The sequence below is a fragment of the Paroedura picta genome, chromosome 5 (assembly GCF_049243985.1).
Source record: "Paroedura picta isolate Pp20150507F chromosome 5, Ppicta_v3.0, whole genome shotgun sequence".
NCBI lineage: Eukaryota > Metazoa > Chordata > Lepidosauria > Squamata > Gekkonidae > Paroedura > Paroedura picta.
Window position 1 is genome coordinate 82,915,051 of NC_135373.1, and position 25,728 is coordinate 82,940,778.

At 42.9% G+C, this 25,728-nt stretch overlaps 2 protein-coding genes across 7 annotated transcripts in view; one reads left to right on the forward strand and one right to left on the reverse strand.

Moving 5' to 3' along the window:
• The window catches only part of MYRFL (myelin regulatory factor like), a 512,195-nt gene that overhangs the window by 366,666 nt on the left and 119,801 nt on the right, over positions 1 to 25,728 (forward strand). The gene's annotated exons all lie outside the window — the stretch shown is intronic.
• PTPRR (protein tyrosine phosphatase receptor type R) overlaps positions 1 to 25,728 on the reverse strand; it is a 156,281-nt gene that overhangs the window by 27,004 nt on the left and 103,549 nt on the right. For all 6 annotated transcript variants that reach the window (XM_077338803.1, XM_077338802.1, XM_077338801.1 and 3 more), the window contains one exon: positions 1,622 to 1,808. In XM_077338803.1, coding sequence (XP_077194918.1) covers positions 1,622 to 1,808 — 187 coding nt within the window. The remainder of the gene's footprint in view (positions 1 to 1,621; positions 1,809 to 25,728) is intronic.

Below are 25,728 nucleotides of genomic sequence, written 5' to 3' on the forward strand. Positions count from 1 at the left end.
ATTTAAAAAGGCAAGATAAGTAACTCTTGTAATTCTGAAGGGCAACTTACCCCTTCCCATAAATGCACAGAATGAGAAAGGTGCCAAGTTTATACAAAATGAAAAGCAACAATTCAGAAAAGTGGCAGTGAACACTGAACCTTTTCCCTGCTTCAAATAGCTCAAGGTGATTAAGGTAAAGGTATCCCCTGTGCAAGCACCGAGTCATGTCTGACCCTTGGGGTGACGCCCTCTAGCGTTTTCATGGCAGACTCAATACGGGGTGGTTTGCCAGTGCCTTCCCCAGTCATTACCGTTTACCCCCCAGCAAGCTGAGTACTCATTTTACCCACCTCGGAAGGATGGAAGGCTGAGTCAACCTTGAGCCGGCTGCTGGGATTAAACTCCCAACCTCATGGGCAAAGCTTTCAGGTGGCTGCCTTACCACTCTGCGCCACAAGAGGCTCTATCAAGGTGATTACAGACCTTAAAATGCATGTTTACAAAAGTAACTATTCACCAGAGGGGAAAGCAGTTGGAGGAGAACTGTAAGCAAAGGAAAAGTTCCTTCCTATTGTTAACCCAGGGAGGGTCCTTTCTGTGACCAACAAAGGTTGCTTCATAGGCCATTGTGTGTGGTGTAGAGCAACGCTTGACAATTTTACTGAGGCCTGTCTTTTGCCAAGGGACGCCGCCGCCTGAGCCCATGCTCCACTTGCTTTCCTGCCAGAGCCCCCAACGTCCTGTCGCCTGCTGGGGAGTGCTGCCAGCAGCAGCTGCGCACTGCCACACCAAGGGGGAGCCCCAGCCATTGTGGCCACTGGAGAGCACCAAAGGTGAGCTGGCGGAGGAGGATGAGGAGGAGCTGTGGCCTGATACGGACTGATCAACGAACCGGGACCGGTCCCCAGACCGAGGGTTGGGAATCGCTGGTAGAGTACCCTTTCAAGTCCTTCGCAAGCAGCCTTCTCTAGAGTCACCTCTGCAATTTGACAGCTATTGTTTTCATATAATTGCTCACTGCACCATCAGTATACAAGTCATTCTACAGAAGGAAGGAAAACAGGCCCTTGCCTATGGAGATTACAACCTAAAGATAAGTGAAATGACAAAGAGAGGTGAAGGCAGGGATAAATGGGAAGAATATGTGCTTATTTCAGTTACACATGCTTAAAGGCTTAATTTCAGCAGGAGAGGACAAATTTAGAGGAAAAATGGCAATTGAGGATGTTTTCAAGAAAATGAGAAAATTTACCAAGTATTCTGGTACAGACAGGCATTGTGGACAGCAATGGAAAGGACAGAGTAATTAAACTGTGGACAGCAATGAAAAAGATTAATTAAACCTTCAGATGACTGAGGATAGTCTAGTTCAGCAAGCAAATGTCATAGATAGGGATGCATTAGAATATGAGAACTGAGAGAATGGCGTTTGGGGGTAAGCCTGTGAAAGGCTTCATAGGTCAGGCTAAATATACGGCAGGATAAAAGTCACACTTCTGTGATCCTTGGAGACTGTAGCTTCACTTTGCATTGGATGATAGAGTACTGCAGGGGCCATCAGGTCAAACCTGCATCCCAGCTTGCTTGGTAGCTTTGTTTGGATTGTTTGACTTTTGGCATTACATAACAACGTGTTTACCATGAACTCAGTCTGAAGCAAATGCGAATTTGCAACTGTGTCTTGCAACTGCTGCTTTGTCAGGACTCGGCTAGCTGACTGGAGATATTCCATTGCAACTTTCTCTCTTGGCGTTGGGGCTGTCACAAAAGGTTCAACGCTTCCCAAGCCGCTCATGTCCAAAGTGAGTGAGACATTGGATCCTCGCCTGCATGACAGAAGAAATAATGGGCAAGTTGTTCTTTAGCACAGATGCTGCAGTAGAACTTGATAGGCTGTACCTGAAGGTCAAGTTAAAGCACTTCCTGGGAATTCACATCTTGGCTTTATGTCTTAAGATCCAGGTGGTTCTACAAGGCTTGCTGCCAGTACTATGGGGCACCCTAGAAAACTGCCCCTGAAGGTGAAGGACCCTCTGAGCACCATTCTGCTAGGTTCAAGGAGCTGTCACTGATACTGAAAGCAGTCATGTCCCCTCTGCTGCTTTGATATATATATGGACAAAAATAAATGCACAGCAGAGCCCTTAATTCCTGCTCTTCATTAAGTTTATTTATTTTTAATTATTCCAGATTGTTCAGCTAGCTAGATAGTTGTCAGCAAGAATGACATATGATTTGTGGCACTTTTAGAAAACGTAAAATTCCCAAGCAATTATTTTAAAAGCCACAGTATCATTTATGAACATGTACTTTGTATATCTCAAGACTTGATAGTTCCCATATTAGACTGATGCATTGTTTAGGTTTGGTCTCCTGATTCAAACAACTAGTCACCCTAATGGACCAGGTCACCTGGGAGGAGACTTCACCACATCCTAAGATAACCTTTGTTGTTTGGGTTTAAATAAATAGGTCACCAATCAGTTTCATTATCACTGAAAATCAGCCAGTATTAAAGAAGAAAAGCCTCTAAAAACCAGAATCTGCAATACATTTCCTAAGGGAATATGTTGAGTCAAATGGATTCTAGACATCTAGCATGCATCAACACAGACAAAATTATTCAGTGTAATATACTTCAATATGTTCTTCAAATATCACTTTGGTTTAGAAATTGGGCCTTTGAAAATGATGCCACTTCAGACAGTGCTCTATGCAGGCCTACCCTTATCCCTGAGCTGGAAATTGTAGCTGGTACAAAATGTAGCTGCTAGGGTTCTCACTAGATCACCTTGGAAAGCACACATCCAGTATGTACCAAGGCAGCTGTATGGGTTGCCAGTTGTATACCGGTGCTGGTGTTGACCTTTAAGGCCCTATATGGTCTGAGCCCAGCATACCTGAGGGACTGTTTAACTCCTTATGCCCCATACAGTGCATTTTGTGCCACAATGTGAGATTTGCCCGGACCTAACCAGGGCCAGGACCTTTTTGGCCCTGGCCCCTACCTGGTAGAATGAGCTCCCAGCTGGCTGTATGTGGGGGAGCAGGGAATCAAATCTGGCTCACCAGATTAGAAGTCTGCACTCCTAACCACTACACCAAGCTGGCTATATTCAAGTGTCTGAGAAGATCCCTCTAGTTCAATCTGTCCTGGGTCAGATCACCATGAGTCTTTTTCAGCCTGCTTGGTTGGGCAGAATAATACAAAGTATACATTTATATATGTATGTGTATGTATGTTTTTTCCACAGTTCCCTAGAAGATGAGGCGCTAAGTAAGAGCATTTGTCTAGTCACACCTCACAGTACAAAAGTTTTGTTATGGATGACAGGTTGTTTGTCCTGCACTTTCTTGTCTTATTTATTTCTGAAATTTTTAATCTGGCTTCCAAGTGACTATAGAGTTCCATTAAGTTTTGCACTTGGGCTTTTAAGTGGGTGTTTTCCATTACATATTCCTCTAACTGGCTTTGATGGTGTTCCTTCCCTCAGTTGTATGAATTCAATTTCTGCTGAAATTTTAGGATTTTCTCATTTCTCCATAATTATCAGTTCCCCTATTTTGTTAGGTTTTTCTCAGGTGAATCTGGGAAAACTTCTGATGAAAAACAATCTGGTAAAAAAGTTACTTAGTATTTCTAAGCTCTAATCACTTAGAAATGCACTCTTACAATCTGTCTCCATCTTTACAAATAATTTAAAGTTGAGTTTAAGTTTAGAAATGTTTACTTTTCTCTATATACATTCTATATATTTGGTTAAGTAAGGTAAAACTTTTAAAGCTTCCTTCTCTTTCTTTGTGCAGGATTATAAACTTGTGCAATGGCTGTGTTTATGCAGGCCAGCCTTTCTCACCTTTTCTACCATTGAGAAACCCCTGAAGCATTCTTCAGGCTCTGAGAAACCCCACAAGTGATGCAATCATGAAGAATATGGTAGGGAAGCAGAGCTTCCACCCACTAATCTGGGATCCCCTCTAGGACCATGACTGGCCATTTGGGGAGGGGGTCAACATGACCATATCTGGTCATATCACCCAATATATATTTAACGCATTATATGTGTGTGTGTGTGTGTGTGTGTGTGTGTGTGTGTGTGTGTGTGTATATATATATATATATGTATGTATGTATGTATGTATGTATGTATGTATGTATGTATGTATGTATGTATGTATATATATATATATATATATATATATATATATATATATATATATATATATATATATATATATATATAAATAAAAATAACATCCAGGACTGTCAAGAAACAACAAGGTTCCATGAAACCCTGGTTGAGAAAACCTAAAATCATCCCTGGAGTCAGAGGTCTGGGACCTGTGCATGGGCACACCCATGTAGGAGTTGCCTACATGGGCACACCTTTACCCAAGTCTCCTTGACACCCAACAATCTTCATATCTTAGAAAATATGAAAAAATAGCTTAATATTGTATTAAATGTCTAAAAAGAAGCAAAGGAATCAGAAACACCAGCACTGCAAATAAGGCTGAGAAATGACAGAATAACAAAATAAATTAAAAAGTGTATTCCCACATCTCCTCTTAAAATGTTTCAATTGTACAGTACATGTGACACAAAAGTGAGCTTGTATTTTGTCTTGTTTGCTTCCACTTCTTTAATATAAGAAGGGTAAGCTAAGTGTGTTTTTGAATTCCCTTTAACTAGAAAGTACACCAGCTGGGTCCAGACTTTCCCTAAAGGGTCCGCAGTCTTTACAATTTAAAAGAGAAAATACACTTATATTGTTTTGCAACAAAGCACAATCAAAATGTTAATATTTTCTTTGGTCTTTACATTGTTATATCTGTCAGTCATGGCAAAAGGGTACTTCCTTTCTAACAAAAAAGAAATGAGAAATCTAATTATAACCTTGAATTGATGGCATTTTCCAATTCAGGGGATTAAGAGCTGAAAAACTGGTACTGAGAAGCAGAATCATTCTGCTGAAGAATCTGTGTACCAGAGGATTATTCCCTAGAAAGGGTTCAAGGAAATATTTACCCTAGCACAATAGGTATAGGAGAACAAATCATAATTCTGAAATATATTTATTGTGAGAAGTTATGTTATATTTCAGACATTACTATTTCATACATTACTGCCTCCTTATATGTGCAGTCACTATTTTATTTGGAAAAGAAAACATGCACATTTTCTGGCTTCATTACGAATGAACCTATCACCCCCCAAAACATAATATTTTATTTGTATGTGTCAAAGGTTCAATATGTATATTTCCCAGAGGAATTCCCTAAAGAATTATCTTCACCACTTGTGTGAAATTCCTTTTGCTTTTCTAACCCACCTCCAGCCAGGCTGTAGAATAGGAGGGGACATGGCACATGCTTCGAGATTCACATGTTCAATGAAAGACAATGTTAAAAGAGAATAATAGAAATTGTCAGAAAAAGCAGCCTGTTTTTCATCAGCATTTTGACTAGCATCATTCTTCTATTTATTTATTTATTTATTTATTTATTTAACTTATATACCGCTTCTCCCAGCATAGCTGGTTTGCGGAGGTTCACAATACACATGTGATTCTTCCTGCCTGGATTCTGTAAACCAGACAGCTGGATCCCAGAATAATGAATATTAACTAATGTCATCGGACATTGTTAGTGCATGTATTTGATAAAACCATAGGATTACGAGGTCCCTCCTGTAGGGGATGGGAAGGCGACTGACCGAGAACAGCAGAGAGGTGCATTCAATCTAGAACAATGTGTCTATATCACTGCCCAGTGTCCACATGACCTGGAGGTTATGCTTCACTTCTGGGGTGCTGGGGCAGCACTTTGATATTTTGGCTAGGGTGAATGTGACTTCCACCATACAGTTTTTGCCCAAATACCAGAGCACTGCCCCCAACTTGTGGGATGCACATATTGTTCTTGTTTTTATATTTAGATTTTTAGGCCACCCCTCACTGCACGCAGGCTCGGGGACAACTTGCAATAAAATTTTAATATAAGGTAAGTAAAACCATTAAAGTATTATAGTTTAAAATTACCTATTACTATCCCCTTCCCTTAGCTCCCCTGGCATTTTATATTAGTTTTTCAGGCCTATGGTAGCTATAGACATATTGCTGAACCTGAAAGGATTTCCCTTGCTTTTTGGGGGATAAGATCCCCCTGCCATCCAGTTGAGTGGAGATGGGGAGGTATGGTTTGGCACCAGGAAACTCCTACCTTCATCAGGGGGTATGAAAATCCTATATAAAAATGATTAGGGCTTGTTTTGTTTCTTATTAGTTAATGAACAATCCTTGCTGATTTCAGCATATTTAGCAACCTCCCCAAATGATTCATGTCACAATTTTGAGGGTCCCAAAGCAACATTTAACTGAAAAATCCTTCCAGGAAGCTCTGTCTATCTGTCTCAGTGGCAACCAATGCGGGAAAGCAATAAATCATGAGCAGGGTCATTTCCTGGCTATCTTACACTTAAAATCAATTCCTGCTTCATACATGAACATTTGCTGCCGGAACATTCTTTCAGCTGTTTATTTAAGCTTTGATAATTCTGTCTGCAGTGTTTATTCAGTGCTCACTAAGAATGCAATACCTCTAGTCCCAGTCCTCGTTTTTTCCCAGGTCAGAGGATTAAATCAGGCAGAATGATGCCCTCTGAATTTCTCTGCCTTTTTATTTTGGAATTTCAGACAAGGGTGTTGCTTCCTTTTGTGCTCTTGGATCTCTGCTGAGATTCTTGGTCAGTAAGGGCTATTTGTTGGTCAGAATCAACTGTGGCAGGTGGAAGGAAGCCATTAATTAGCTGGCAGAATACCACACTGATTACAGAGAAAAAAGTTTGGTTTACATCCTAAGAGTGTCGTGCAATAATACAAACTTTTGTTTTTTGAGGATCTCTCTGAAAGGTAAATAGAAGAAATCCCAATAGCCAAGTTTAACTTTAAATGAGACTTAAAAAATAATGACAATATTCTCCAACTTTGATGGAGCCTGGCCCAGGGGGTTCTTCTTTCTTTTCCCTGTACCTGTGGATCCTGGATACGTTAACGGCCACAGTTTTCATATGCATTGAATAAAGATTTTTAAAAGGTGAAGACAACTCTTAAAATTATATTAATTTGCATGGCACTGCCTGGCTGTTTGAGTAGTTGAAAACACAAGATCAGGACACAAGAAGCCAAGGAAGGGATTTCAGTCTGTCTTTCTCATGACAGCTGTGTGTGGTTTTTGAAGAAGCACCCCAGTATCTTGGGAATAGGGATGACTGTGAACTGCATTTTTGAGGTTTGGTTTATGGTTCATGGCTGAACCATGAACAGAACCACAAACACATATGAACTGGGAAGTTGATTCATGAACCAACCTGCTTCCTATAGGTTTGTGAGTTATTTAAAATTTAAACCCCTGCTTCCTGCTCCCCGCAGCTTTACACAGGGAGCTGAAAGAAGGGATTTCTAAATAGTTGAGCTACCCAGTTTTTGTTCATGAAGAACTGCCACAAACTGCATCAAAATTCATGAAAGTTCAGGGTACTTTTTCAATTCACAAAATCAATTTGTGAACCATAAACTAGCCAAAATTCATGACAAATTTTAGTTTCTCATTTGGTTTGTGCCCTTCCCTTCTTGAGGAATCTCTAGACAGGCATTTTTGAGGCCACAAATAAAACAATTGGCAACATCCTTTTCAGCATATGTCTAAGGGGCTCTTTTGATCTTGGCCTCTGTTTAAACAGATTTTAATTGCTATAATTAATGATAGATGGCATATAATTGCTATATAATGATAGATGGCATTATTTATCAATCCCTTAAAACATAACAAGTGCTTGATGATATATGTACTTTTGACTTACTACTGATGTGTTTTTTAGATTTCGAGGAGCCCCGGAAGTGATGTCAGCTGACCATGCCTGCTGCCACACCCCCAGAAGTGACATTCCCATGGGCCTCCTTTTGCAGCCTCCTCCTGCCTTTATTTGGTGGCTCTGCCTCTTGTAGGGTGGAAAGAAGAGTAGGAGCTGAGAAAAAAGCCCAACCCCCCTCCAATGGAATGGCACTTCAGAGCTCCCATGGATCCCCTTCAAAGCTGGTTGGGAATCCCTGAGCTGCACTAAAAGATAGAGGAAGAATACAGCACCATGCATTGGCTTGAAAGGAACAGAGCCTTTCGGTTGTATTTTTTCCTACATGGAAATGATATCTGTATAGGAAGCTCATATCGACACATAAAGAGAAGCACAACTGTTTACTTCACTATGAGTGCACAAATAAGCTAATGCTTATAGGCAACATATTTACTTATAACCCCATGCTCCTCCGTACAAAGCTTCTTCAGTGCTCAAATTCACACCCAAAGTCACTTCCAAGAAATTCTTCAAACTTCATAATGTTGAAAAAGAGGATAGGAAATGATTTGGACACATGCTTCTGGACTAAGTTTCAAGCAATCAGTAACTTGGCTGGGGCAGGAATCACTCTACATCCTGAGCAGGAAAGCAGCTGACACGAGAGCAGTTTCAGCTTTCCCTCTTTTAATCAGGCTTTCTAAAGCACTGCCAGCTCCTGTTCTGCCCTCGATAAGGCTTCATTGTAGAGCAATGGGAACCGACTGTACAGAATGCAAAAGCTTAGGCAGTTTGCTCTTTTTTCCTGTCAATTAGCCCTAACATCAAATGGATGTTATCATGAAAACCATGTTTGCGGATGAAATGCTATCCGATCTCCCACCTCCCACTCCAGGACACACACACACACACACACACATACAGGCAAAGAGTGTGTGATTTCCAGTGGAAAGGGTCACCTATAGTTCCATGACAAACTCCAGTTATGTCACAGGGCCCCTAAAAAGTATCCCATAGGAGGACCCAATCCAGATCAGAACCACAGTGCTGGAACACAGGTGTGGTCTTTTCTCCTAGCACTATTTTCCTATTCCAAAATGCCCCTCCCTGGTCTATTTTTAAGATGGGGAGGGAAAACAAAACACACACAATATAGATATTTGACTTTTTCCCTACTAGGATTGAAACAGTTCACAGGTCATTTCCTCTCAGGGAAATTAAATTCCTGCGACCACAGCGTCAATTCAGATGCCCTCTTTCTGATCACAAAGGCCAAACTGAATGTTGGGAGTCTGATCACAGAACTTTAATATCAGATGCAGTTTGATGATAGTCATTCAAAAAAAGTAGCACTACTAATTTTTAACTAAACCAGGGAGGTATCAGGAGTGACTTTCTACTCATACGTCTGGTATGCTGTGTCCTTGTTGAAAAAGAAATGGGAGGGAAGAGCTGAATCTGCTGCATTCCCCAATTGGCTCTTTCCATTCCCACCCCTCTGAATTTCTTCTCCGAGTCCTGCTGGAAGAAAATGAGGGAAGGCTGTTGCAAGTAAAGGGATTCAGGTATTCAAACTGGAGAGAACTATGCCACAGAGTCTACTCTTCAAACAGCCATTTTTCTCCCAGGGAAACTGAGGGCCATTTCGCACGGCTTCAAAATAGCACAATGGTTGCTAATTGGAAACGCTACTAATTTGCCATAACCCACGACGTCGTAGACAATCTGCAACAATCCTGAAACCAATCAGCAAAAAGCGCTTCGTTGTGGCGCTTTCAGGGGAATCCAGAAAAGTGGATTCACCCTCCGGATAGCGATACACTCCTGCAACCAATCTGCAACAATAGCGATAAAGACCTGTGCGTTACCATTGTTGTGGGTTCTTCAAAGTCCCTCCCCCTGGCTCTCTCCTCCAAACTTCCGGCGAAGCGATCGCCATTTTTTTTTCCCCGAGCGAGTGGAGAACAATGCACCGGCGAGCCTCGGTTTAGCCAGTGAGGCTTCCCAGGCTGCAGTCCCTCCTCAGAGCAGTTTAGTCACTAAGCACAAGAAGCCCGCAGAAGCCCGTTTGCTGATGTATTTTCCCTTTATTTTTCACACTGTTTCGGCTGAAAATCGCGCCCGTGGGGGGGGGGGGAGGGGGGATTTTTTTTTTCCACTCCATGGCCACGATCAAATGACAGCTCAAACAGAGGCTTCCCCGGCTTCAGTCCCTCCCCTTCAGTCACTAAGTGACCTTCAGTTTCACACATTCCATTCAGCCGAAAATCGGGCCGTGAGAGGGGGGGGGATTTTTTTTTTTTCACTCGGAGCCAGCGTGTTAACGATCCAACAATCAAACGGAGCCAGCGTCTTAACGATCAAACAATCAAACTACAGCTCAAACACCCCAGGCAGCTGGATGGGTCTCTCCATTGCAACGAATCTACTCAGATTCGTTACAATGGGTGTGTTTTTTTTTTTAAAAAACCTTTCTTAAAGGGAAAGGGGCTGTTTGGGAGCATGCTAACGGCTGCCCATTGGCTGCTTGACGGCCAGGGGCGGGACGAGCTTGGCAATAGCGCTTCCTTTCTAGCGATTTCTGCCGAGACCGGAAGCCTGTGGGAAACGCTAAAAAACGCAACTGATTCCACTACAAAGCCAGGTATGCAAAACGACGAATTCCACTATTTTAAATGGCGATTTTTCATTCAGTGACCAATTTGCAACAAAGATCCCCGTGCGAAATGGCCCTGATTTCTGAAATGAGCTGTAATTCCAGGAGATTCCCAGGTACTACCTGGAGGCTGGCATCCCTGGATGATAGCTTTACATCTGCTGGCAGTCTTCAAGCAAAGGTTGGATACACACTTTTCTTGGATGCTTTAGGATGCTTTGGGCTAATCCTGCGTTGAGCAGGGGGTTGGACTAGATGGCCTGTATGGCCCCTTCCAACTCTATGATTCTATGATTCTATGAATCCAATGCAAGGACTGTGCACAGCCTTCACAAAAATCCCTTTCTTTCCAGGATTCCCCTTGCCCTGGCAGCCATTTTTGATTCTGGGAAAATATATTCTCAGGATTGCTAACCTTCCAGTGGTACCTGGAGACCTCCCAAAGTGATCTCCAAATCATACAGATAATTTCCACTGAGGAGGATGTAAAGCTGTGCTTCCTTCTTTCTGGTCTGAGGCTGGTTGCCCCAATTCTTCCCGTTACATGGAAGCCTTTAGCCTGCTTCCGCCTCCTGTCTTGCCCCAGATTTGTGCTGCTGCACAAGGCAGCCATGAACTGGAAGCCAGGACTTCCTGCTGGGTTTTCCCCCCCTGTTTTGGCTTGTCAATCAATGTTATGTTGCAGAAACTCTCAATCACCTTCCAGCACTGTCTTTCAACATCTGACCCCAACCCCACCAGTCTGAAGTTTAATTTTTTTAGTCAATTGAGACAATTGCATTATAACATGAAATCGAACCAACACTTATGATTTTAAAAAGCTGGGCTGTCTTGTCGCGCAATCCCCCCCCCCCCCAAGAACTGTGGCCAATGGCTGTACTAGGCTACAATACAAATGTTCTTCTAAAAGGAGTGGTTGAGTCAGCAAGCAGACTGCCTCCGTTCTCTGTAAAAACAAGCTTAAGTTAAAAAATTAAAACCTCAAGACAAAGAGAAAGAATAAAAGGTGCTGGCCAAAATGGTGTTGGGTGTGGTAGGGGCAGATATTTCATTTTAATGGAATTGTGTTGCAGCGCAATTAACCATGTTTTTTTTTAATGGTCAGTGGGTAAGGATTGATGATGGAAGTGATGATCAGGGGTGAGGTGGGTGCTAGGGAAGGGGAAGCATGACTGCAAATGGCCCGGATTTTCCGCCGACACATGGCCTAGGCCTAAAGCCTGGGGCAAAAAATGGAGCACAGATTTATCCATGTTCCCTTCCCACGGGCCAACTGAGGGCCTGAGTCGTACCAGGCCTGGGACCACCCTGGATCAGACCTGCTTCTGTCTGGAAGTGGGAATTAGCCCTGATCCACAACAGGCAGTGAGGCCAGCCAAATCCCTCATGCACAAGAGGTCATGGTAGGCTTTATGACAGCTGAGATGAATGCTTCTTTGTTTTGCTCAGGCAAGTTACTACACACAGCAAAATGAAACTTTGTATTTAACAAGTATTTTATTTTATAAGTGATGATGCCATGCACACTGTAAATATATGACTTGTGTGTCAAGGAGGCATAGCCATCTGGCATCATTTGCAGGGTTACCTGAAGCCTGAAGAATATATACATATAATTTATATATTTATATATATATAATGCAAGTGCTCTAGCTACATAGATAAATGCCCAAGAAAAATAAAGAAGCCAGTCAAAAGCCCATCTAAATAGCTGAGTTACATGGTTTCCAAATTTTCAGTAAAGAGGAGATCTGTCCATACCAGTTACACAGTATGTATGTGTAGATATATCTCTGATTTTCTTAATGGTGTCTAGTTATAAATATAAAATGATTTGTACTCCAAAAATGTTGGAGAATGAATAGCTGTAAGCTCTTTGAAAGAAATTTTTAAAAATTCACATACATACTTATCCCTTTCTCTTCAACTACTTAAGACCTCTTTTATAACAAGGCACTGTCACACGTCACTGACAGACTACAAACCCTGTCTGCCAGATGTCGGCCACTGATTAATTTGTCTTAAGTTCAGCCAAAAGGGAAGAAAATGCAATGGGTGGAGCAGCAAAGCGAAGTACAATCAACATTGGACCAAAGAAGGCTTCCTGTCACCTTGGGAATGAAATTGATTGGCACTGCAGTTTCCTGTGGACAAGCTAAAAACCGTAGCAACAATGGCAACAAGAATCAACTCAAGATAAGAGACTGAGGAGTGCAATCTGTGTATGCCTCTATGCGAATACACATACAAAAGGCACATAACATAGACACACAGCCCAGTGGAAAATCCATTGGTTGCTTCAATATCCCCACCTGTCTGAGGTAGTCTGGATGGCTTTTTATCAGTGGAATCAAGATCCTAGTTAGACATACTCCTCTCCAGCTCCACTGTTATTGATTTGTTGGGCAAAGGTCATCCATAGCAACCTTTCTGATTGCTTCTTAATCTGTAGCTCTCGCTCTACTGAGTTTCTGCAAGGGTTTCTTTTTTTAGCATTGATTTCTGCTATTGTTTATTCAAATTGTTTGTACATGGATTTCATCTTACTGGCCATCATTTTGATTTTATGAATCATACTGTAGGCTATATATATTCAATACATAGAGTGAAACCATTTTAAAGATTGGCTGGCAAATAATTACATATTCACCACATGAAGGTGCCATCTAATCAGAGTGCTGGTCGATCTAATATTATAGCAGTGGCTTTCTACAGATAATGGTCTTTTGTAACACACATTACCTTAGGTCCTTTAACTGAAGATGCCAAGATCTGAACCTGATTTGAACCTCAGAATACCACTGAACAACATCCTTGCCCAATTCTTTAAAAATATTTTCTTAGGAAAGGAAGAAGATAGTTGGCTACATGACACAGCACCATATTTTTAACTTCCATGGAATAGGCTTCCAATTGCAAAAATATGATTTTGTTCTCATGAATATTTATTACCATACATGGTTCAGAAATGCTTTGTTTTAAATCTGAAAACACCTATTTATGAAATCTTATGCTAGAATACATTTTGTTAGTATTTATGATGTCACTGGATTCTTTTGTTAGTCTGTTGCTACAGACTAACACGTAGACTCATCACTGCAAAATGCCTACTCAAAGTCAGTAGCAGAAAAGGCCTAGAACTAACAGTTTATTTAAATGATCTAGGTTCATTCTGATTTACTATATTTTAATATTAATTTGTGATAAGAAACTGTGCAGCAAGTTTTGGGCCACAACAAGGTTCTGCTTTAAACTAAACAGTTATATTAAGCACAGAAAAACATATTCATCTCAACACAATAGAGTAAATTTAACCTTCAAATCTATGTGAAGCTGTATATTGTAGCCAGGAAATTCCAGATCCCTTCCTGTAAATATATTAGGTTCTCATGGTTGTGGTACTGTACCACAAACACTGAATCCTTTTCATAATTCACATTGCAGAGGACTATACAATACTTCACATCAAGTGTGGCTCTTAACAGAATATTGTACTATAAAGGCAGGAAATGTTTAACAACAATTATATATAGCACAGTGTTTGCTTATGCCAACCATTCTGCTCAGTTAATTAGACATTAGAAAGGAAGAAATCTTGGACTCAAAAGACCCATGTAGCAAGAGCCAAAATACATGACTTTTTCCCACAGAAAAGTGCCTGAAAAATCATGAGCTGTCTGCTGTGTAAATTGGTTGCCTTTTCAGATTTGATTCATGCATGAACTGACAAATACACATAGTTGGTTATCTATGGAACCAAAACATTCCACTTTGACATGCAAATAATTTCTCAACTTGATAGTTAATATTTTACTTAGAAAATAGCAATATATGAAACACATAAGGACAAATTCAGAAGTTATCTCCTCATGGACGGCCGCCCGGACTCCCCCCCCCCCCCCGGAACCATTCGCCAGATGTTTGGAAGCGGTGACAGAATGGTTCGAGCAGAGTCGCCTGAAACTCAACCCCTCCAAGACGGAGGTCCTGTAGCTGGGACGTAGGGGGCAGGACCAGGAAGCGCGCTTACCCACCCTGGCAGAGACACAACTCACCATTACGTCCCAGGCCAGGAACTTGGGTGTGACCATTGATGCCTCCCTGACTTTGGAGACGCAGGTCAAAAAAGTAGCGGGCCAGGCGTTTTTCCACCTTCACCAGGCCCGACTATTAGCGCCCTACCTGTCCCCCGAACACTTAGCCACAGTGATCCATGCAACGGTCACCTCCAGAATAGATTTCTGTAACTCGCTCTACGCGGGCCTTCCCTTGTCCTTGATCCGGAAATTTCAGCTAGTGCAAAACGCAGCTGCTAGGGTCCTCACTGGCACATCTTGGAGGGCCCACATCCAGCCAGTGCTGAGGCAGCTGCACTGGTTGCCAATTGCTGCCCGGATCCGGTTCAAGGTTCTGGTTCTAACCTTCAAGGCTTTACGCGAGTTGGGACCCACATACCTGAGGGACCGCCTATCGCCCTATGCCCCTCGCAGGGCCTTGCGCTCTGCGGGTGAAAACCTGTTGGTCATTCCCGGCCCTAGGGAAGCACGCCTGGCCTCGACCAGGGCCAGGGCCTTTTCGGTCCTGGCCCCGACCTGGTGGAATGAGCTCCTGGGAGAGCTGCGGGCCCTGCGGGATCTTTCAACGTTCCGCAGGGCCTGCAAGACGGATCTCTTCCGCCAGGTTTATAGTTGAGGCCGGGGCTGATAATAGATCTATGCCTCCCCCGGGGACTCCGGTTCTGGACCCGAAGCAAAACATCATCAGGACCTCCTCTCCACCCGCTAGTAGTGGGAGGGAGGGGGGGGGAGTTGAGCTGCCATTCTTGCCATGCCAGCAATATTGGCAATGTTATTATTGTTTTATGGGGTTTTAATGGGGATTTGCGATATTGTTACCCGCCACGAGCCACAAGGGAGTGGCGGGCTATAAATCTAATAATAATAATAATAATAATAATAATAATAATAATAATAATAATGTGACAATTATGTCATAAATTAGCATAGACAGCAACAATCCAACAAGTATCCCAATGGAGCCACATGGAAGATCCTGTATATGCTTCCTCATGGTGGTTGCTGTAGATTGCTAACTCTGGGTTGGGAAACTGTTGAAGATCTGGCAGTGGAGACTGGGCAAGGCAGAGTTTGGAGAGGAGAAGGAGTTCAGCAAGGATGTTATGCCATAGAATTCACCCTTTTCTCCAGGGGAACTGCTCCAGAGATTAGTTGTAATTCCAGGAGAAGTCCAAGCCCTACCTAGAGGCTGGCAACTCTAGTTGTAGAAATTTTCCTAAGCACATGGATGTGATATCCAGCTTCATGGAGTAAATTGTCCATTCACAAGAGCAACTAGGTACACATACTGTAGTAACCAGTCCTGCTTGATTAGACCTATGGTCTATCAAATTCAGCATAGGTTTTCTGATGTAAGAAGCACCTGGGTACGGCAACATATACTCCCAACAGTATAACAAATTCATCCCTTCGTGTTTCTTCCAGGTGCTTCTCCCACAAGGAAATAGCAGGAGGCTTCTGCAATTACATTTGGAAATGATCTGGGAAGACCATGGAAGAAAGCATCGCATGACCTATTCATGCTCATCAGGGGACCTAAATGAAGAACAGGACAGTTGTTGCTTGATACTCTACAGTGTTCCTCCCATCAAGAAATAGAAGATTGCCCCAGAAACTCATGTGATGTTTCAAGGGATGCTGTGCTCACTGGAATAGCAGACTGGAGGATACAGCAGATTGTCATTCTCTTGTGCTGTACTTCCTTCATTGCCATGAGGAACTTTCCTCATTGAGAAATTAAAAATTGACCCAGCAACACCAGTTAGACTGAGACCATCTGTTGGGCTGTGTGCACTGTCAGCAGTGTGATTAGCCACTGAGCTGGAAAAGCAGTTTCTGATTTCCAACTCTGTTCCAACTCCTGCATAGCAGCAGGAGTTCAGAAGAGCAGTTTCTATCCACCAAAATGAACTTGAAGGAACATCAACACAGCTTGCTGCAGCTTGTCAAAGAACTGTAGATTTCTGACAGTGATCCTACCTGCAGAAGAAGGGTGATCCTACCTGCCGAAGAAGGGTGAACTCCTTGCAACTGAGGGGACAATTGGAACAGAGAACTCAAAGCCAACACTGTATTGTAGCTCAAGTTCCAGTAACAGAATATGGTACAGAAACTACTAATTCACTAAAATAAAATATTGATCAGATACACAAATGTTATCATGCATTTATTCAATTCATTTAAAAGATTTCTGACCACTCTTCAGAATTCTCAACATGGCTCACAAAAATCAAAACCAAACAAGCAATAGCTTTAAAATATTACCAAAATAAAAACCTAGAAAGCAAAAACAAAGGGTGGGTCTCCCGAGAAGCAACAACCTGCTGAGAGTCTAGCTACTGTATACAGCTGAAAGAGTAGTTTAGTCCATTTGCATCATAGGGGGAGCTGTGGTGCATTCACTTGAGTTTAGAATTTATAGAATCAGAAAGTTGGAAAGTACCTCCAAGATCATCTAGCCCAGACCCTTGCAAAACACAGGAAATTCACAGCTAAGGAATTTTTTTCTTGCAGTTCAGTCTACCTCTTGCTGTTTCTCTCTCTGCTGTATTTTAGTGCTTGTGCTCTGCTGGCCTCTCTGTGGAATTTTAGGTGGCTGTGACTTACTGTGGCCGCCATTTGGCGAGGCAGGAGGCTGGTGGGAGATGAGGTGGAGTGGCGGTACGTGGGTGGGTGTACTGCCAGGTGCAGCACGCTCACGACAGGAATGCGGAGGCCGGCTGGCGTGTGCCTATAAATAGACGCCTTGTGCACTGGGCCCGCCTCTCTGCCTGTGCCGCTGCTGGAGCAGCTACCCCCCCCACCCTGTTATTAGTGTTTGACTAGTTATGATAAACCTTTGTGTTATTTTTGGTTATTCTTATTATTGCCGCAGCTGCGTTTGAGGCACGAAAGGGAGTCACTGGCTGGGAGGCCAGTTTGCACACTGGCCTCCATGAAATGGGGGGTCTCATTAAGAGACAGGCATTCGAGTGCGGCTAACCTGGCTGGGAAGCCAGGGGCTCAATGCCAAGTGACCCTAGAGATGGCCAAATGAGGTGGATGCCTGGTGGCCCCTCCAATAGGGTCACTTCCCTGGGAAGAGAGTCCAGGGGCAAGGGGTCTGCTCTCCCAGCTGGAAAAGCAACAGAAGAAGAAGAAGAAGAAGAGTTGGTTCTTATATGCCACTTTTCCCTAGCCGAAGGAGGCTCAAAGCGGCTCACCTTCCCATTCCTCTCCCCACAACAGACACCCTGTGGGGTGGGTGAGGCTGAGAGAGCGCTGATATCACTGCTCGGTCAGAACTGTTTTATCAGTGCCGTGGCGAGCCCAAGGTCACCCAGCTGGTTGCATGTGGGGGAGCGCAGATTCGAACCTGGCATGCCAGATTAGAAGTCCGCACTCCTAACCACTACACCAAACTGGCCCTAGGGTGCCCCTGGATTCCCTTAACAAGCAGCCAGACGGCTGAGAGTGTGGGGGGCTCCCATCTCATGCTGATCCTACCCTCTCGGGGAGGGGGGAAGGGGAATTAATAAAGCTGCGGCCTTATTTACTGCCATCACGTGTTGCATATCATTAGCCTGATGCTGCACTGCCAGACAATGGTCTGCAGTCAGCTATTGTCTTTTTGCAAAAGTTCTGCTGCAATAAATTCATTAAAGCAAATTCCAAAGTTTGGAGTAGATTATTTCCTGAGCTCTGTCAACACCAACCACCAAAAGGTCACTGTAAAAAAAAAGTGTTTAATTATCTTCAAAAGGGCAATGGAGAAGTACTCAAATGCATCTTCCCAAGGGAGAGCATTCCAGGTCTTTAGGGCTGCAAAAGAAAAGGTTCTGGGGATGAAGCCACATTGCTTCTAGTGAAGACCCTGGACCTCACAAATAGATTTTAAACAATAGAGAGTTCATTTTCTGTTGTCTTAAGCCTTCACCTATTTGCATCTGATGTTTTCTTCCTTCAAAGGGGAGATAGTCACCTTCTGAGGAATAGACTTCAGCTACTCCTTCATAGTAAATTAGTATCTGACAGTAATGCTAGGCCAGTTTCCGCCACAAATGTTATCATTAAGGATCCATATAAATGTACTACTAAACTGCTAATCCCAGAATGCTAAAATATCCTGTATTCAGTGCTGAAGAATATATTGACATAAAAATCATAAAATAGGTACCAGGAGGGGGCATAACTTACCTTCCCAGATGAATTGCAACAATGTAGGGAAAAGGTTTCCTTTTTATTACAACACAACTAGAATGAGCAATACACTAACAATAGTTTCTCTTTCCTCTAGATGTCACTCTCCAACAATCAACATCACAGCTGCACCACAAATTCAGATTCAGCCCACTCCAGCAACACTTCCATGTTACCCTAGAGTGCATTTGAAGTTTCTAAAATATTACTCATAACCAGTAGGTTTCTAGAACTAGTGTCTGGTAATAAAAGAAGAAGTTTGGTATAATCCTGATTAAAACTTTTATCTCCACAGTACATTTTATTATATGCTATTATCATAGCATTACACTAAAGCAATTTGAAAAGAATCGGGCAAGCACCGCTAGAAACCAATTATGCCGCCTAGGCTCCCTTGATGTTTGACCACCTGATTGTTTAGCACAATGGTTAGCCACTGAGCTGCGGGCCAAGATACCCACTTTATATTTTATCTTCATCACATCAACCCTTTTCAGAAACAGCACACCAAGAAGACATTTGTACCCTCCTGTTATGTGTAGCTACCGTTTCATGTGATGTTTCTTTTCCTAGCTTTTGCATGTTACCATATTCATACGAACTGATAACACTATTGTAAGATAACACTCTTGCAAGTAATGATTGAAAAGGGCTAAATTCACTTGGCAATCTTGGCAATCTTGAACAACTTAGTTCACAGAAATATTATTCCAATAAGTAGTATACAAATAATACCTCTTCATCACCATTCTTCCTTCCTTCTTTTCATACTGGACAGATGGTCTGACAAAGAGTTCTGGGGGACCTGAAAGCTTGTACTCATCAAGTTCCCCAGTAAGACTGGCTGTGCAGTATGAAAAGGAGGAAGTAAGAAGAAAAACGTTGCTTCATAGTGTAATGGAAAGGCCCAGAATTTTCATATCACCAGTTTGTAGACAGTCTATTGACTGTGAGCTTTTACATTGGACCCTGACACATCTTCAAGAAAGGAGCTATAGACTGTAGATTTTTGGTTTCTCCATCACGTTCTGAAGCATTTTCGTCCCCCCTCCCTTTTTGTTGGTATTGAACATCCAGCCTGATGAAGAGACCTGAATCTTGCACTCACTATTTTGTGATATTCTGGTTGGCCCTCTTTAAAAGGTATTAAATGACAGTTGCTGCTGGTAGCCTTAGGTAAGCCACTATAGCCACATCTTCATCCTCTGCTTGCCATCTGCATATGGAAATAATAATACTGTCTTACCTTGCAAGGCTCACCAAGATTCTGTCTTTGGACACCTGAAATATGCAACTTAAATGCTAATTGATATTATGTAATATTATTAATATTATGTAATATTATCTATATTCTAGCTACCAACAGTTCTCTGGGTTGGGTACAAATGGTATTTTGCAGTTCAGCTGTTTACCCAGTTATATTCCTTCCTATCTACCACACAGATGATATCCTTTGACCGTTTACGCACTGGGAACTTCACTGCCCCAGCTCCCATGCAAATTGGGGGTAGATGAGGTGCACCAGGCCAAATTCTTCCCCCATGTGGGTGCAGGAAGAGGTGGGGCAACCTGCCACAACTAAAACTCCAGCCTGCAGCCCAGCATGAAACCTCCAGTGTGTAAACGGTCACAATGATGCAAACATTTCACATAAGCATCAGACTCATTTAGTTCTTCTCCTCCCTATATGTACAAAACAGAAGGAGATAGTGTGAATCCATGACTTGTGCCACCTGAACGCACATGCTTTTTCTGTGTCCTCTGTAACATCATCTGGGTGAAAGCTGTCACTTTTGAAGAGTCCAAACCAGAGCTCATTCTGCACTTACTTTGTTTATTCCATTGTGAATCCTGCTGAATTCAGATCAATTTGAACTCGTGTCTTCCTCTACCCCCTGCCCATTGAAACAGAAAAGTGTTCTGCATGTGATTAGGGAAGCTCAGAAAGGATGGGGGGAGCAAAGCACAGCAGGAGCCTCTTTCTTTTCTTGAATGGGGTGGGGGGAGAGGATTGGAGACAGCAGAGGAGGGGGAATAAATCCAAGAGGATACTATCTGCTGAGAGGGCTTCTGGAGGGCTTCTCTGGTGAGAAAAGTTAGGGCTTCCCCTTTAAGGGAAGTCTTGCAGCCTGGGAATGAGGAAGCCTTTGAACTGACACCCTAGCCAATCAGGGCTTTTTTACAGTGTTGGAGGCTCGAGGCAGCAAGGTAGTTCGGGAAAAGCAGAGAGCTGCACCTTTACTCATGCTGATTTTTCAAATATTGAGGGTTATATCCACTCCATGATATCATGGGGGAAAGGTAAGGTCACTTCAGATCAATCATGCTTGTTGCAGATTAAAAATTTAAATCACCCAAAATAAAAATGGAAATCACATTCAGGTAGATGGCAGGGACTTAATTGACCTGGGATTGGAATAAAAGTTCCATGCAGATTCAGCCCAGGCTTAGAATTTGTAAATGTATTATTTATTTAAAAATTCAACTGAAAAAGACATAGCCACCATTTTACCACTTCACACATTATATGAACAACATAATATGAACAAGGTAGTTCAAAAAGACTGCCTCATAATGCTTCTGAAACTGTAACAGACAAGTTGGTCTAATTCCTGAGTATGAGAGAGAAGGGGGGGGGGAAGAGGGGGGGAAAGTTTGTGGTCTGTCTACAGAAGTTCATGTTTGTAGATTGAGGGCACAGACAGAAGATGATGTCTGGTGGTCCTCAACAGAAATCTAGGGATTACAACAGAAAGCAGCACTTATAAAAAAAAGAGAGAGACCAAGGTCAGGAAGATTTTAAAGACAATGCATCTTAGATTGATTACAAAAAGTAAAAAAACAATGAAGTCATTTCAAGATGAACATAAAATGATCATGGCCACTCATGACAGTTAACAGATGGGCCACAGTGGTTTGCACCTTTTTAAAGTTTCTGCCTCCAAGGGATGGGCCACAAGAAATGTATTACTGTTGTGCAGCCTAAATGGATCAAAGTGGCTAGGTGATTATCAGATGTCAGTGGTCAAAGCTGCTCCTAGCAACAGCACCAAACTGCTTTTCAGAAGGAAAGATAAACTATGAGTATATGGTACTTTGTCACAGTACTTTAGCCAGAAACTTCCCTATTTTGAGACGCCATCTTGAAAACAAGTCCCAATATTCTACCTAGAACATCTGCAACAGAGGCCTTACAGATGTGCTTCAGGTTGGAAAACATTTCCTACAAAACACTTCTACTTGGGAAACAGTGAGTTCCATATAGGGCTGTAGGTTCTTCAAGGGCAGCCCTGTGCAAACTCTGGATGTATCTTATATGAAACTTTAAGGCTGACAACCAATCTGCTTATGGATGAACTGGAATGTGTATTTTGTACTGGTAACTGCATAGCTTTCTTCTGGATTTTGGCTGGAGCTCTGTTTCAGATCACAGAAAGAGGGAGAAATGATTCTCTGCAAGATTCAGCAACACACACTGGCATACAATGCAGATTAATCTCCAAACAAAGTTTTTTAAAAACCCTCTTGTTGTGAAGTGTCTCCAATGGGCTACAGATTTTGTTTTATTTTTAGGTTTTTACTGGGCCGTTCCCCAGAGAGCTTAATAGAGTTCAGCCCTAACTAAGTGGTGCTTCAATAATGCCAGCGACCTTGCATAGGTGATAGTGCTGGACACGGCATGATCCTTGCACAGTCATGAGTGCTAGCCATTTTCCACTTAGAAATATCATTCTCAAACTGTACCTTAAATTAATAATGAAAATTAGACCCACATTTGAATAGCAGTGCTGTCTCTTGCACATCAAAATAGCCCTTCAGATACAGTGGAGATTTCTTTAAAGCAGCAGCATACTGCGACTTTTAAAATGCAATTTGACTTTAATGGCTTTTATGCTAGCTGAGGTGGATTGCAGGGTGTGGGCTATTATTTATGCCACATAGTGAGTACAGCAATGATATCAGCACATGCCAATCAATCACCTTCTTTTAAGCATAGGGAGCCATTCCTTTGGCATGCAGACCTAAAACACAGGGCCATGAATTGTTTGTATCTATAGTTATTTAGTGTGTTGTAACAAGAGAGCTGTCCTCCAAAACAAGGACAGTAATCATCTCCCTGGTCTCCCAAAATGGCACTTCATCTGTCTATCCGGATAGATTGTTGTAAACTGCACATCTGTGTCGTTGTAGTATCCAAGACTGTTTGAAGAATCTTCAGGAACAAGCACACTCTAGTTCTAATTCTACACAGGCCTTTGCAAAGTGCTGAAACCTCAGAGGTGGAATCCAGAGGAAAGGATGAGGAGGAGAGACTGGTACCTACCCCCCACTCCCAGTTTCCTGATTTTAAGATTAGAAAGATTCCAAATAGGGCTGCCAATTCTTGCTTAGGAAATCCCTGACATTTGGGCATATTGCCCAGGGAAGGCGGAACCTGGAAGGAGAGGAAGCCCAGTCCAGAAGTGCCTGTGCAGAATATGATTGGGAAGCAATGCTATGTAACACCTTCTCACCCCCTCCAGGCCTGTCATTGGTCATTTTGGGAGGATGGTGGGTGGGTTAACATGACCGTATATGGTCATATCATCAAATACATTTTAACATTTAAAAAAATATATTAAAAAATTAATTAACCCACCCATTTGGGAAACCTCATCCAGGACCATCAAGAAACTCCAGAGTTTGAGAAAGCCTGGATTATCTGTAACCATTAGTGCCTTTAATATTTCTGAAAAGGCACTGGGGTGGAGTGCTATCCGCCGACAGCACCAAGGCCACTGAGCACTTGCCTGCCACCTTCATTAGCCACAGTAAGGGCTGGCAAAGGGAGAACACTCCACATCTCCCAGAGCCTCCACACCTCCCAGAACACTCCACACCTCCCCCCCCGCTTCCTCCCACCCCCCCCAACCCATTCCCTTGTTAGCACCCACTGCATTTGCAGATGCAGCAAACATTTTTACTAGTATATATACATACATACATACATACATACATACATACATACATACATACATACATATATATATATATATATAAAACCAGGAGGGTCTACCAGCTTGGAGGGACCAAGATGTGCTGTAGCTGTCACAGTGCTCCCTGGGCCCTGGGTCTAGTGATTGTAGGTAGTTGTACTCAGCAAGTGTTAGACAGGTGGATAGATGGTGGTGTAGGTGGGCAGGTAGATAGTTGGTTAATTATGTAGATGGATGATTAGGTAGGTAGGTAGATAGCTGGTTAGGTTGGTAGGTAGATAGGTGGGAAGTCAGAGCACCTGAACCAGGACCCAGAGAGCATGTTGGGAGCCATACCCCATCCAAGCTTATGGAGCCCCATGGCCATATATGTGGGCACCACTTGGCCCTTGTGGGGGCTCCCTGTGCCCATTTCAGTCATCATCCATTAAGTCCATAGGAAACTTTGCTCTTTAAAATTATGACAAGCTGGATGCATAATATCAGCCAAAAATAATGTTAGAGGAATGGGAATAACATTTGGGAAAATTAAACAAAATAAAACTATATACATGGGAAGGTTGGTGGGTGGATGACCATTTCCCAGGGTCAAAGGGGAGAAGGGTGGACACTGGACAAGACCCAGAAACCATGTCCATAATGAGATGGTACAGTCAGGGGGCTCTGCAGTGAATTTCACATATATAGCATCCCAGGAAAGAAATAAACACTTAATGGACTGAACCCAAAGGTTTGTGAACATGGGAAGGTCCATGCAAGTCCAGGGTTGGGGGTTCATGACATCTCCCCTCCTGTGACCACCCACAAATCCAACGAACTTCCATTTTCCAGGTTCATGTCCACCTCTAGTTCTAATACATATTGTGATTGTTTAATGTTGTTTTCTATGGATGTTAGCTAATGCAATAAACTTGACTTGAACCAGTAATTCATATATATTTTTACTGTAGTATTGTTCAGAGTTACTAACAGAACTTTTTTATTAAAAGGGAAGAGAAGCCTTTTTAACTATTCAGGATACATTCTGTATACCAATGCAATTTATGACATACTGGGGCAAAGCCTGTTGTATCCAGGAATACAATGGGCGCTAGAGCTTGGCAGTGGGAAGAAGAAGGGGAGGAGTTGTCCAGTCTGTAAGAGTATGGGGTTGAATGTATATGTTGTGTGGGAGGTTTTGGTGGTGCAGTGATAAATGAGGGCATGGGTAGGGTTGGGTGCTTTGGCCACTGAAGTAGCCATTCCAGCCCGAAGCAGCCAGCAGTGCAGTGCAGGGGGGAGGGGTGGTGCCGGGATGCCAGTCAGCACCTGCATGCAGGCATGCACCAACTGGTGCACCAACACCAATGCCTCCCCTCTCCCCCCGCGCCATGGCGCTGGCTGCTTTGGGCTGGAATGGCTGCTTTGGCAGCCGAAGCACCCAACCCTAGGCGTGGGTGTGGAGAGATGGGTGTCAAGAACCTGTGGTTTGGAATGTTCGGTGAGTGTGGGAGAGGACTGACTTAACTTTGGGAATTGCAGCATAGTGGTTACAGATGAGCTTTCCAGAGCCATGTCTTCAGATATGTGAAGGGAAAATCAGACTGGAGATTCTTCTTAGGGGGAGATTACATGGCAACCAATATCTCCCAGTTCTGTGTTTAGTATCATTATTGTATTAGGCACTGAAATGTCCCCCTGCCTTAATACAAATGGGGTAGTAATAGTACAAAGGTGTCCACTCTGCTCCTTCTGTCTCCATTGTTTTATGGTTGATAAAATATTCAGACCAGGGTGGGCCCTGGAGATCTCCTGGAATTGCTGCTCATCTCCAGATTATAAAGATCAGGTCCCCAGGCAGAAATGGCTGCTTTGGAGGGGTGACTATGTATCATCGTATCCCACTGAGGTTTAGGGATGCCAGCCTCCAGGTGGGGTCTGAGAATCTCCAGGAAGTTAGGCTGAAGGTAAAGCTCTCTCCCCTCACATGCATCCCTTCAAAAGGAATGCACATGGCCCCTGACACCC